Raw genomic sequence first — 12717 nt, 5'->3', positions numbered from 1 at the left:
TTTACCATCTCCAGCCCCCCATATTCTTCTCCTTCTTGAATAAGGAAATAAAGGATGTTATCACAGAGTCTATGTGAACAAATATTGTGACTCAGCCTTGTAGAATGTCAGAATTATTAAATTTTATTATACTTGAATGCCCAACCTATTGCTTAGTCATTAAGTCAGACAACTAGAGAAATGGAGAAGGATGTCTCTCCCTTCTCTCCTTGTCCATCCCTCCAGATACCTTGAATGTTATGATACCTTTCCACGAGGTTGAGAGAGACAGATTATATCTGATCATTAATGTTATTTCTGTTTTATGTCTCATTGTGTATACTAATTCCAACTCTTAGTCATAACCAATTATTAGAGGAGAAGAGTAATGGTTTTAATAGTATTATTATTTATGTTTCAGTATTTCTGGGCACTTCCCAGGAAGTGGATGCTGTCACCCCCTCCACCTTCACCATCATTAACATGTTCATTGCCACAGTGTTACTCTTGTGGAATTCATTGTCTTTCCCTCCCAGGAGTCTTTTTGGAGCCACAGAGGTTCTCTGCTGCTAACACACTGAATATTATATCCCTCTTTGAATTAAGTTTAGGAGTATGATTGTAAGTGGAGAAAGGGAGGCAGCCATCTGACTCAGAAAACCCCACCTCAGTTTCACTGGCCTCTCACACACATTTTCTGTGTGTTTTAGACCTGCAGAAAGTATAATCAGGATTTCATCTCCACTGTCTCCATTCTTGGTACCCCTCCCCTTGGCCTTGATTGCCCTAAAAGGTGAAAGCAGGCTTCTATTTCCTCTTTAATCCAAAATCTAAACTGTGAGGTGATCTAGGGTCCAGTGTCTCAGTAGCCTTTCCTGGAAAACAATTCATCTTTCAGAAATGAGCTTCACAGAGGCACTACACAGCTGTCAGGTGGTTCTATGGTTCCAGCTTTCATATCTGTTGAGGGCAATCAAATGAAGTAACCTGTACAGTACAGCCCATGAGAGCAATTTGGGTGGCTTTATACTGTTGGTTTTTATGTTCAGGATGAAAGCCCATGGAGCCATGTAGGACACTGTTGTTAACTTCATGCCGACAGCGCTCTCTGGGTATCCACAGATTTATTGTTAGAGGATCAACTTTAAAGGGAGAAAACTTTGTGGTTGGTGATTACTATGCTTTTTGTGTTTCTTTGTTACAGGAACAGGGGAAAATTGGAGTTGTCTTCAATATTGGCACCGTTGACATTTCCATCAAAGAGGAGAGAACCCCTGTGAATGATGGCAAATACCACGTGGTACGCTTCACCAGGAACGGTGGCAATGCCACACTGCAGGTGGACAACTGGCCTGTGAATGAGCACTACCCCACAGGTACATGTCTTACTCTCAGTGACCAATTCCCATTTGCTCTCCTAACTTCTAAGTGGTGATTTTCTCATGACTGCCTCCAAATTATGAAACACTGAATATTAAACCACACAGTGATTTTTTATTTTTGCATGAGAAGATAAGTTATTTCTTAAGCACTTGGCCCAGGGTAGGGAGCTTCCGGAGACTCACTAACTATGCACTGAACACTTTTTGTCGACTTGACTATTACTGCCTGACTGGCTCACACCAAAGACAATCATTGTGGGTCATTGTGGGTTTTCCAAATCATTGAAAATGATGAGCAACAGAGGAAAGGGGCACCGTCTCTACCATGAGCTCTTGTCAGTAATCACGGAATGATCAAGTTGAGGTCTGGACTTTGTGGTGCCATTTCATCATGTGTGGTTGAAGGTCCAGATAGCCAGAGATTGCAGGAAGGCTGTAGAAGGAAGTTTCCTAAAATTGAATGGATGCACGTCAAGTCAGGGTAACAATGACAGAAAAACTAAGTGTAGAATTTCATTCATTTGGTTGACTTCACCAATTTTTTCTTTCACTTACATTGAACCTGCCTTGATATTCAAGAGATTGGTCCTAGTAGGCATTTTAATAGCAAGCATGCTGGTATGGGAAGAGAGGGGTTAATCATCTGTTTAAATTTTATGGTCAAGGAGCATTTGCCAGCAAACTCCCAGAGCCAGATGGCTGAATCAAGGGCAATGAGAGGAAAGGTTGCTTTCTTTAGAAGAGATCATTCAAATAATCCCTTTCCTTTCCCTCTTATCTCTCACTTCTCCCAGGACAAGAGCCCTGAACTGTAGTGGCACAAGTTGCAGGAATGGAAAGGAAAATACTTTAGCTAAAGGTCTTTGCTCCACAATTGCATTATTACCTTGTAGATGTAAGAGAATAGCTCAGAATATTGAGCTTTTCATGAATGTGGGCAAGATGCTTTGTCTAACTCTTTATCTCGTACACTCCAAACTCCCCATAATTTTCTCACTGTCATCCTCTCACTTCCTTTATAGTGAGGTGGGCACAGAAAGAGGAAATGAGAAACACATTTCCAGATGTTTAAGAGATGTTTAGCTAATAACCATCATACTTGAGGCAAATACATACAGCCAGTTTGCCTATTTATAGCCCAAGAATTTTGAATGCTTTGAAGGCTATGATCATATTTTAATGCCTAAGCCAGAGATAATTGTTTTTTAACTTCTATCAGAAGTAACTGTGTTACTGGTTTTTTTTTTCCCTTAATAGCCAGAGTCTTCCCATGTCTGGTTTAAGAAATACAGAAACATCCATAAACTCCCAAGGTATTAAAGCAAAAAGCCACTCCTACCCATTTATCTATCATCTCTGTCTCCATTTACAATATGCAGTTCAGCCTTTGCTGGGAGTCTCTTGTCATATTCTGAGCACTTCTTAGATTAAGACACATAAACGACCTTAATGTGTTTATCTTTGAAGAGAGCCAGAGTGCCAGCAGCTAGTATGAATTCTTATCATCACCGAAATTCCGTAGACACTAATAGACCTGATTTTTAAATGCTTCTTGCTTAAGCACTAGAGGAAGGGGTAGGGGGGAATAAAAATAGCCTGAGATCTTAAAAGCTGTTCATTTGCTCATGGGAAAAATCAGTCTCCCTCCATGCATATTATCATTGGCCCTGCCAGAGCAGCTGTAGGGTTTGTGGTATTTCTGTGAGGAATTTTAAAGATTTCTAAATTGATGTTAACCACTTGCTCTGAGGCAAAATGCAATCCACCAGTTTGCTACCAGCAATGAAAAGTCTCTTTAATGGTCATCTGAAAGCCACAGATATGTAAGAAAACCAGAGCCCCTTGCTGTGTGTCTATCTCTTTGTATCCTTAGTTCCAAATTATGGGTTGCTTCCTGTGATTTCGAAACAGTATAAACCTTTCTTTAATGGCATACTTTCCCACTGAAAACTATTATTAGTAGTAACTATTGGTTAACTGTTATTTAGTAATAACAAGTGTTATTATTACCAGCCGTGATACAGTGTAACAGTTCTAAGCATTCACTTTTGGGTCAGCTGACTGGAGTCAGGACTTTGCTACATTAGCTGTAAGTGTAAGGCAGGCTGGATTAAGACCTTGAAATGCCCTAAGCACTGAAATATTTGGTGCCTCTCCCCATGTGTAATCCAAAATACAATAGCACTAAACTGTAAAGTAAGTGTAAAAATTTCTGACGGTTCTGATTTTTCTTCTCTGATGATCATTGTAATGTTTTAAAATGATTCGTTCCCCTGACATTAATATTCCTTAGACTGTTTTCTTGGTTCTCTAAATAAGTGCTTATTCTTCCCACTCAGTGATCCAGTTCCAAACCTCAGGCAACTTATTTAACCTCCGAAACCTCTATTTCCTAGCCTGTAAAATAGGGTTATGATAACACTTACATTGTAGGGCTAAGGTGAAGATTAAGTGAGCTTAATGCACATAAAATGCTCAACATGATGCTGAATCAATTAGGTCAGTAGTCAATAAATATTAACTATGATGATTACCAAACATTTGGGTGGCATTGTTTTATATTAAACATTCACTCATACAAATTTCTTCATTTTGACTTTTAAATAGGCTGTAAATTAGCTAGGGTGGTTATTTTTATTCTCATTTCAAATTCAAAAAGAGACCCAACAAGATTCTTTGTCTTTCCTAAGGTCATGTAGTAAATTAGGAAATTAGGGACAGAATGAAGACCAGATTCTCCTGTTCACAGCTGGACACAGTTTCTACTATTGCTTCTACAGCAAATAAGGGGAGATTTTGAAAAAATGCAGAAATAGAAGTGAGCATCTTTCTTCTTGTATCATCTCAGATTTTTTCCTTCTTTTTGAAAGTGCCACATTACAAAGGTCAGTACCTGGTGGTTATTGTGAGATGGGGAGTTGAAAATCCTCCTTCATAGAAGAAAAGTTCTTTTAGCTGTGTTAAAAGTCTCATTTGTAATGAGTCCAAGCTGTCCTGACAACAGTGGCAATGTGCTTCCATGAAGCAATTGAAAAAATTCTGAGTATTTAAAAGCACTACCACTTCACTCCATTGTTTAGGTTGGAAAGGATTCTTGGAAAGTCCAACATTCCATTTTACATTCCACTCTTCTAAGACTTCCTAGGAATGGTTCACCTTTAAGCTTTGGATACCTTATATTCTCTCCCTCCTGTTTCCCTGTGCTACTGAAAGGCTCCTTTAAGTTTAAAGCATCATTCGAGCAATCTGGCAGTACTTAATTTATATGAAGCCATATGATCAAAATACCCCTCTATCTGGGCATCAGAGAACAAAGGCACTGGTCAATCTTGACAAAAGTGATGTATTCTCTATTGCCCAAGCCATTCTATTTTATGGATGGTGATAAGAATAGAAACCATCAAGAAGAGTTCAGTTGTGCTACTTAACCTATTGCTAATGTTTAACAGTAAAGAAATATAGAGTAGCTCCTACATAATATTCACTTAAGTTATGTCATTCTGAGGGCATGCTCTCAGGGAACTGCTCTTGCTTGACAAGTCTCTATGCATCAACACGAATGAGTAACTCTGGGATCTTCTCATGGGCATTTATAGGATTTTATGTGGCTCTACTGAAACATCCCACTGTGAAATATTTAGAAACCAGCTGGGTACATGGCTCTTTGCGAATCAAGAAGGATCCAAAATGAAAATACTTCTGTAGCCATCAGAATCTTATATCACTTTAATTCTGGGAGATAGAACTCAAAAGCAACTTCTTTCTTTGAACCTGAAAATAGAAAAGCTAAGGAACAGGCGAGGGAAATAAAAGAAAAATCAGCCTAGAGCTATCATCTCAGCACTGACAAATGTTCCTTATAAAGCCTCTGATAGCTGTCTTGACACAATGCAGTGGTGGGGACAAAGGAGGGGAGGTGAAAGGTGAGTTGAGCATAAGGAATTAATTTTAGCTCCAGCTCTAGGCCCCCCCAGGAGGCTGAGATGACTGGGATTGTTAAAGAGACACTCTCTGCTATGGCAGGTTGGCTGGTCGTGTCATCAGAGCTATCTGAACCCTGAGCTCACTGCAGTACAAGCATTTTCAGGTCAGAGGCAGGCTTCCTGCAAAGCGGAGACTGGGAAGCTTTCCATCATGCCACGGCAGGTGGCGCTGAAGAGAGCAGGGTCTCAGTTGTTTGACTCCGCGGTGTTGCACGCCAATCCGATTGGATTCCCCCTCCTCGGCCAGTGAAGTGCCCACTGATGACCTAAGCTTAAATCCTGTTCGACCACCCAACTCAGAACTGGAAAATATACAAGTGGCTCCCCTTCTAGATCACTACATTAGACAGCCCTCTCTATGTATTTGAATGTGACAAATTCCACAAAGCCTTGTTTTTATAGGGGCCTACAGGAAAGCACAGCTCTAGTGCTTCAGATGCTCAACACACCTTCTTATGTATTGTTGTATCTGAGTCTCACTCCAGCCTGTGAGAAACCTGTTTTTTCTCTATCCTGATCCTCAGATTGTATTTCCTCAAGTTTTCTGCCTATTTTCCTATTTCTCAGAGTCATGATTTAATGCTACCAACACTAGGTTTTTAGATTTGGGTTTTGATTTGGGTTTTGGTTTTCCATCCAAAGTGCGGGGCACCCTTGACATTCTTGCCTAGAAAATTCTTTGCTATGGGGCTATCTCGTGCACTGTAAGATGTTTAACGCCAACCCTACCTCTACCCACCAAATGCCAGTGGCACATCTCCAATGCCAACTGTCCTCTAGAGGAACAAAATCACCCCTACTTGAGAATCACTGAGTTAGAGAAAGTCTAAAATAACACATCTTATTTGAAATGCATATTGTTCTTTCCTGGTTTAGGCAGTAGACATAGCGGTAAGAGAGATTTCTTTCTCCACATCTCATCTTAGATTATTGAGACTCTGAAGGGTTAAAAACAAGCCTACATATGTGACATTAAACTGAAATTTCTCAGGTCTTGTATTTTCATTAATTCCTAGCCAGGAGGTTTTCTTTCCTTTTCTTCTTGGCTTTGCCTGCAAACACATTTGAGGCCTGGCCAGATTTGAAGCACACATTAAAACAAGCCCCATCTACTTGCTCATTCATCCATTCAGGACTAGTGTTACTTTCAGTTCAACAGGGAGAAAAAACAGAGATAGTGAAGTCCTGCAAAGGGACTAAGAAGTATAAATACAATCAAGAGGGAAAAGCCAAATTTGAACATGATTTCAAGGCTGCAGAAATGTAATGGCAACTAGAGAGAGGCTTACTTAATGAATGTGTTTGAACATTGCTGGGTACATTTTAAAATCATCTCATAAATAAGTTCTTCAAACATTTGGTTGCAATTAATCAGTCAAGCCAGTGCACCTTAACTACTTGCACTGCTAAATAGTCATTCTTTCCAATTTGTCAGGAATTAATTAGGATTCACAAGGAGGTGACTTTCTATTTTCAAGGGGCTTTCAACTTGCTGCAATTGGTCTTCAGCGGAAAAAAATGTAAAAAAAAATCTTTTCACTAGATTTGTTTTTCTTTTTTTCTGTGAAGCAGTGCTTGTTTAACTTGTCTGCAAATGAGATCCTCCTGGTAAATTTTAATGAACTTCAAGTTCTCAGGCTCCAGCTCCAGGTAATCTGATTTGATTTGTCTGAGGTGTGGTCCATGGATTAGTAGCATCATCTTCCCCTGGGAGCTTGTTAGAAACGCAGGCTCTTAGGTCTCATTCCAGACCTACTGAATGAGAATCGGCATTTGAACAAGATACCCAGGTGATCTGCATGCACATTTGAGAAGGCCTGGTCCAGGAGCGGGTAGTTTTATAAAGCTCCCAATGTGATCTCTGTGCAGCTAGGTTTGAGAATCACTGCTGTTTTGAAAGTTAAAAATGTCTTTTTTTCTTCGTTCAGCCTGACTATAGGTGTTTGTCAGTATGATAGCTGCTAACCACATGTTGCCATATTTGCAATGTGACTGATAAGACTGAGTCCCTGAAGGTTTATTTCTACTGTGCAGTTATTATGTCCTGGGAACTGAAAGATTTAAATACAAGTTTTCTTATTCAACCTTTAGGCCAGTACTATGAGGTTGGTGGCTGATATCGGCTAATGCTGGATTAGAATATATTCTCCTATTTCTTTTTCCCTATTTTTATATAATATAAATTTTATTAATGGCATTGGTCATTAACAAAATAGAGGGCACTTACCTTGATATACCTTCTGGACTCATCCAATGTATATTGTCATTACATAGTCACGGGGATAATAAATCCAGTCGGTTCATGGGTGTCTTGCCAGTGGGTTTCAGCCCTGGGCAAGTTTGCTATGGATTCAGTGTGACCAAAGAAATTGACAGCAAAACGTTCTTGGGGTGAAAGGGTTATACCCAACTTTATTTCCAGGTGGCAGGTCCATCACTAAAATCCCATTCAGAGCAAGTCTGCATGCAGCAAGCTGGTCTCTCCACTTGCCTCTGGGCCTCTCTGCCTGCACAGCCATCCCACACAGCCATCCTCTGGGCCTCTCTGCCCAGTCTTCCTGCACAGCTGTTGTCTGGGCCTCTGTCCTCAGCACTGCCACCACTCCAGCCTCTGCTCTGCTCTCCTGCAGCCTTGCAGCCTTGACCTCCTGTCACTCCCAGAGTACTGGGTGGAGCTCCTTTTATAGAGTCAACAGCCATGTATTGCCCACAGGTGTGCAGTGAGCTAGTTAACCACGGCCAGGTGAGAATCCTGGCCACAGGAACTCTCATTTTATCCACAATGGGGTTGTCCCAGAGATGTAGGAATTGGTACATTATGTTGTAGTAACAAGATAACAATACTACATAGCAAGATAACAATACTACAAAGGCAGTAATTTTTCAAACCTACGATTTCTGGGTTAGTGCCACGTCCTGGGGGTGTAGCAAGGTAGGGTCAGCTTTTATGCTTAACTAACCGAAAGGTTAGCGCTGCCAGCAGTCATGATTGATTAACTTGTTTTTCCAGAGGAGTTACCTGGTTTCAGTTGTTCCCTCTGAGTCATATATCAGAATGGCTTTTTGGGCTTCAAGATGGCTACTCTTAGGCTAACTTATTTCTCAGGGAGGTTGGGGTCCTACATTCCCCACTTCTTTTTCTGAACATTCTAATCATGGAATGTTGGTGTCTTCTTGATGTGTGAGGGTATGATACTGTTGTCTCAGCATTAGCACCTGCACAGCACTTACTCTTTTTCTAATAAAGGTTATTACTCGATTTAAAATGCAGGGACCTAAGGTGAGGAGCAATATAAAAATAAGCAGGGGTCCTGCCAAAGTGGATATTAGAGTTGTAAGCCATGGGGATCTAGAAAACGAGGATTCAAACAGGCTCTGGTTAGCTTCTCGTTCTCGCTTTCGCTGATCTAATCTTTTTCTTAATTTAGACATTGAGTCTCTTACTACTCTAGTATGGTCTGCATAGAAGCAGCACTCTTCTTTTAGAGCTGCACACAATCAACTTTCTTTTAGAAATAGTAAATCTAACCCTCGTCTATTTTGCAGCACTACTTCAGAGAGAGAGGTTAGGGACTTTTCAAGTTTAGAAATAGACTGTTCTATAGTTCTCAAATCTTCATCGATAGCTATTCTTAGTCCTTTGTAATGTTGGTTTCCTTGTATAATTGCAGCTGCCCCTGGTCCTACTCCGGCTGCGACTCCTACTCTTAGTAATACAGCTAGAGTGAGTGAGACTGGCTCTCTTTTATACCTTAGTTTAGGTTCTAATTCTGCCACGAATGATAAGTCATCATGATACATTAGTCTGGGTACTAACTGGACTATGATACAGAAATCACGGGAGGAGTTGAAGGCAGAAGTAGAGACACATGGGGTCACTCCGGTGTTACAAGCCTACCATCCCTTGGGAGGAGGGATTAAATACCTGTTTTTACCAGGGAAGGCTATGGGTATGGTCTCATTCTTTCTTCTACAGATAGAGACTCTAGCTGCTGCTAGGGAAAAGGGGCGATGACCGCTCTGGCTGCTTCGTGCTGAGAAGGGGGTGCAGTAAAGGGTGCAGCTAGGTCTCGATCACTGGTCAGTTGAGAGGGCTTCAGAAGGCTGGCGCTTCTATTCTGGGTTTCATTTTTATTACTATTTGCAGTTTTGTGGCTTCTAGGCAAGATAAAACAAATTGTGTTATTAGGTTATGTAGCAACATCTGGAGTTAGATTTTTTATTCTGGAAGGAGGCTACATTATTGAAACGATACTTCTCTCTAAAATCACTCTCATTTTTACTAGAAGTAACTAGGTTAAGAAAATAATTAACAGCTGGCTTGATTATTTGCACAGGTGCAGCAAGAAGAGCAATTGATTACACAGGCTCTTTTAAATATGCTTTGCTGGAACTTTTTGTAAGGAATTTCAGATTGAACTTTTAAAGGCCTCTTGAGGCCAGACAGCCAAGCCAGACTTGCCATCAGGCTTTGCCTGCAGTACCTGTAGATTTGGATGAATTCTTCTCTTCTCGAGGTCTCTGCACCTGCCAGGAAGTGACATTCTTTACTCACCTGGTAAGGCTGCTGGGAACTCTGTAAGCAAGGTACCAGGCCAGTTCTTCCAAGGGGCTTTGTTGGCTTTATAAAGTCAATCTTAGTTCTTTAAAGTTGTTCACATCTGAGTCTATGCACATGTCTCTCAGGTACGACATTCCAGTCAAAGCCCTGGTAGTATAACCAGTGTTCTTAAGTAGTCTTCTCACAAGGAAAGCAGATTCTTATTGAACTCGTGCAAATAAACATACTGCCATGGAATACAAAAACAGTCACTGAAAGTTTTTAAACTCTGGAGGGATCAAGTAGAGAGAAGGATGTTTCAATTCTGCTCATAAAGATAGTCATTTACTAAACTGTTGTCAGTTTAAGAGAACAAGGTTAAAACACTTTACCAGCAACATTTGAAACAAAAAGACACAAAATCATTTTCTTTAGTTTATGTAATCTTATGTAACTAATACCTGTTCTGCTGAAATCTAGTTCTTTACCAGTTTAGGGATAATACTATAAATGACAAAAGACTTACAAATGACAATGGTTAAAGATCTGATGAGAGCTTACTGTAAAACAGTTGACATAAGGAAATTCTGATATTTCTGTAATACAAAACATTTAGTAACAAAGTTTAGCATCATTCTCTTTGACAGTGCTTTCCTGGTAAATAAATATATATATATCAGATAAATAAGCCAAATTAGTCAAATACTTTCTCTAGTGAGAAAAAATTATTCTGACATGTTCCAGGGGCCCTCTGGAAAATATCAGAGTTAACTAGAGGTAAAAGCACCTTTTTGCATTTAATTTTTTTAGAACTATCATTACACATTTATTGTCTATATACTCAGCACAGTAAACGAGGTATCTTAAAAAGTGGGGCAGCAGGGGAGATTGCTGCTGTCAATTTTTAAAGACAACCTACAGAAAGTCAAACTAATTTTAGGTTACTAAGCATTCTTGAGAGAATGGTAGCAGATGGTAGATTCTTCTGCTTTCATCTTCAGGAGGGGAAAAAAGCTACAATAAGAATTCATATTTAGCTGAAAGAACTGTCTAAACTCAAGGCAGAGTATAATATCACCAGGCATACAAAAGACTTGTTAGAGATACATACAAAGAATGAATATGGCTATAGTCAAATTTAACTTAAAAGTTTAAGCAGAATCTCAAATTTAAATGTCTCTTTCTTTCACACAGATTTTCAGATATGACCAGAAATATGATTTGAGATGAAAGAGGTCAGGCATTTTACTTCTTCATTTAGGGACTGAGAAATGATGACCTTTGGCTTACAATCAATAGCTTACAAACAGTGAAAATAATAAGAACATAACTCAGCATAAGTGTCTAAGACCAGATACAAAAAAGCAGAGAAAGTGCTTAAGTTTACAGGTCTTCCCTGAAAGCTTCAAGAATGTTTTACTCTTTAATAGTAGATATAAGCTGCTATGCAAATTCTATTAAAAGCTCTAAGATTATTTGCATTAAAAAATATGGAGAGTCCCCCATGTTTTTTTTTTTTTTTTTAAACATACAGCATATAAATTAAACAAGAAGACCTGGTGGTTCTCAAAAAATCTATTACAACTTTTCTCAAAAGTGGTCACACGTTCGTCTATCTAAACCTTTACAGTGAAACCTGTTTTTCTGGGAGAAACATAATCTTGTCCAGATTCTACAGTTTAATAAATTTTGGTTTGTTAACTAAGTGCATTTAATCAGCTGAAAAAAGCTTTGTTACTATTCTGCTTAGGAATTCAATTTTTCAGGCCATGCAATCAATTTTAATAGCAAAATATTTCAAAGGCAAATAAAGGTTATACAGTTGTTAACAAACTTTAGCTTTTAGTCTCTTTAACATTACGATTTCATGGCAACTCACTGAGACTTTAAGCATGAGAAACTGCTGTGATCTTTCAACATTAAGAGCAGACTAACAGTTAAAGAAAACTGTTTAACTGGAAATGAGATTTTAATTTTGCTGTGCACTTGATATCAAGACTCACTTGCTTTAATTTCACTAGGCACGACTATATCTGTAAGAATATAGTAATTTATTCTTCATTTGCCCCATGGTCCCAAGCACATAAGCCGGTGAGAATTATGCCTGGGCTTGCCTGCGGCTTGACTGGGTTTATCTCCCTAACCCTTCCCCCAAAGCAACAGGCTGAGCGGATCTTCCACAACAAAAGGCACCACGCTGTTTTCTCTCTTTGTCTCTCTTTAAATAAATAGCTGTACTTTAGAACAAAGTTACTTTCTTTTATCACAAAACACATTCTTTAGCATGCAGAAGAGTTTTCATTTTTTTATACTTTTTCTTATTAAAACATGCATCTTCTAGCATAGAGAAATGCCCTCTCTATCACTTTAAGCAGTTCTAACCAGAACTCAAAACTATTAGAAACTTCAAGCTCCAGTGAACACTGAGAAGCAGGACACTGCAAACTGTCAAACTAACATTTCCTAGACTGACAAACTTACGAACACATTCTACAATTTCTGCAACCATGAGCTTCACAGCACAATCTCCCAGAAAACACAGAGCACATCTTCTCAACTTAACAAAACTCTAAGGCCTTAAAGTTACTACAAAGATTCTCAGGCTGCAGGTAGGCATACACACTGCAACACACAATTAAAAAGGTGTTCACTTGCCACACTTATCCAGTTCACCTACCTGCAACAACTATGCTAGCCTACTCACAAGACCCCCACTCAACACTAGACAAAGCCAAGCTTCTAAGCATTCTATTCTTAAAAGATTTAGCAGATAACGGTACATGTGGCCATCTCCTGGCCAGTTGATCCAGAGAGTGATGGCTGCCCTTTGTGG

At 39.5% G+C, this 12717-nt stretch overlaps 1 protein-coding gene across 37 annotated transcripts in view; it reads left to right on the top strand.

Moving 5' to 3' along the window:
- The window catches only part of NRXN3 (neurexin 3), a 1528794-nt gene that overhangs the window by 1343189 nt on the left and 172888 nt on the right, over nt 1-12717 (top strand). For all 37 annotated transcript variants that reach the window (XM_073242064.1, XM_073242063.1, XM_073242059.1 and 34 more), the window contains one exon: nt 1184-1355. In XM_073242064.1, the coding sequence (XP_073098165.1) occupies nt 1184-1355 (172 nt within the window). The remainder of the gene's footprint in view (nt 1-1183; nt 1356-12717) is intronic.

Source organism: Manis javanica, chromosome 8 (genome assembly GCF_040802235.1).
Source record: "Manis javanica isolate MJ-LG chromosome 8, MJ_LKY, whole genome shotgun sequence".
In the NCBI taxonomy this organism is placed as follows: Eukaryota; Metazoa; Chordata; class Mammalia; order Pholidota; family Manidae; genus Manis; species Manis javanica.
Note: the sequence above shows the minus strand (reverse complement) of the source record. Positions and strands in the feature narration are given on the sequence as shown.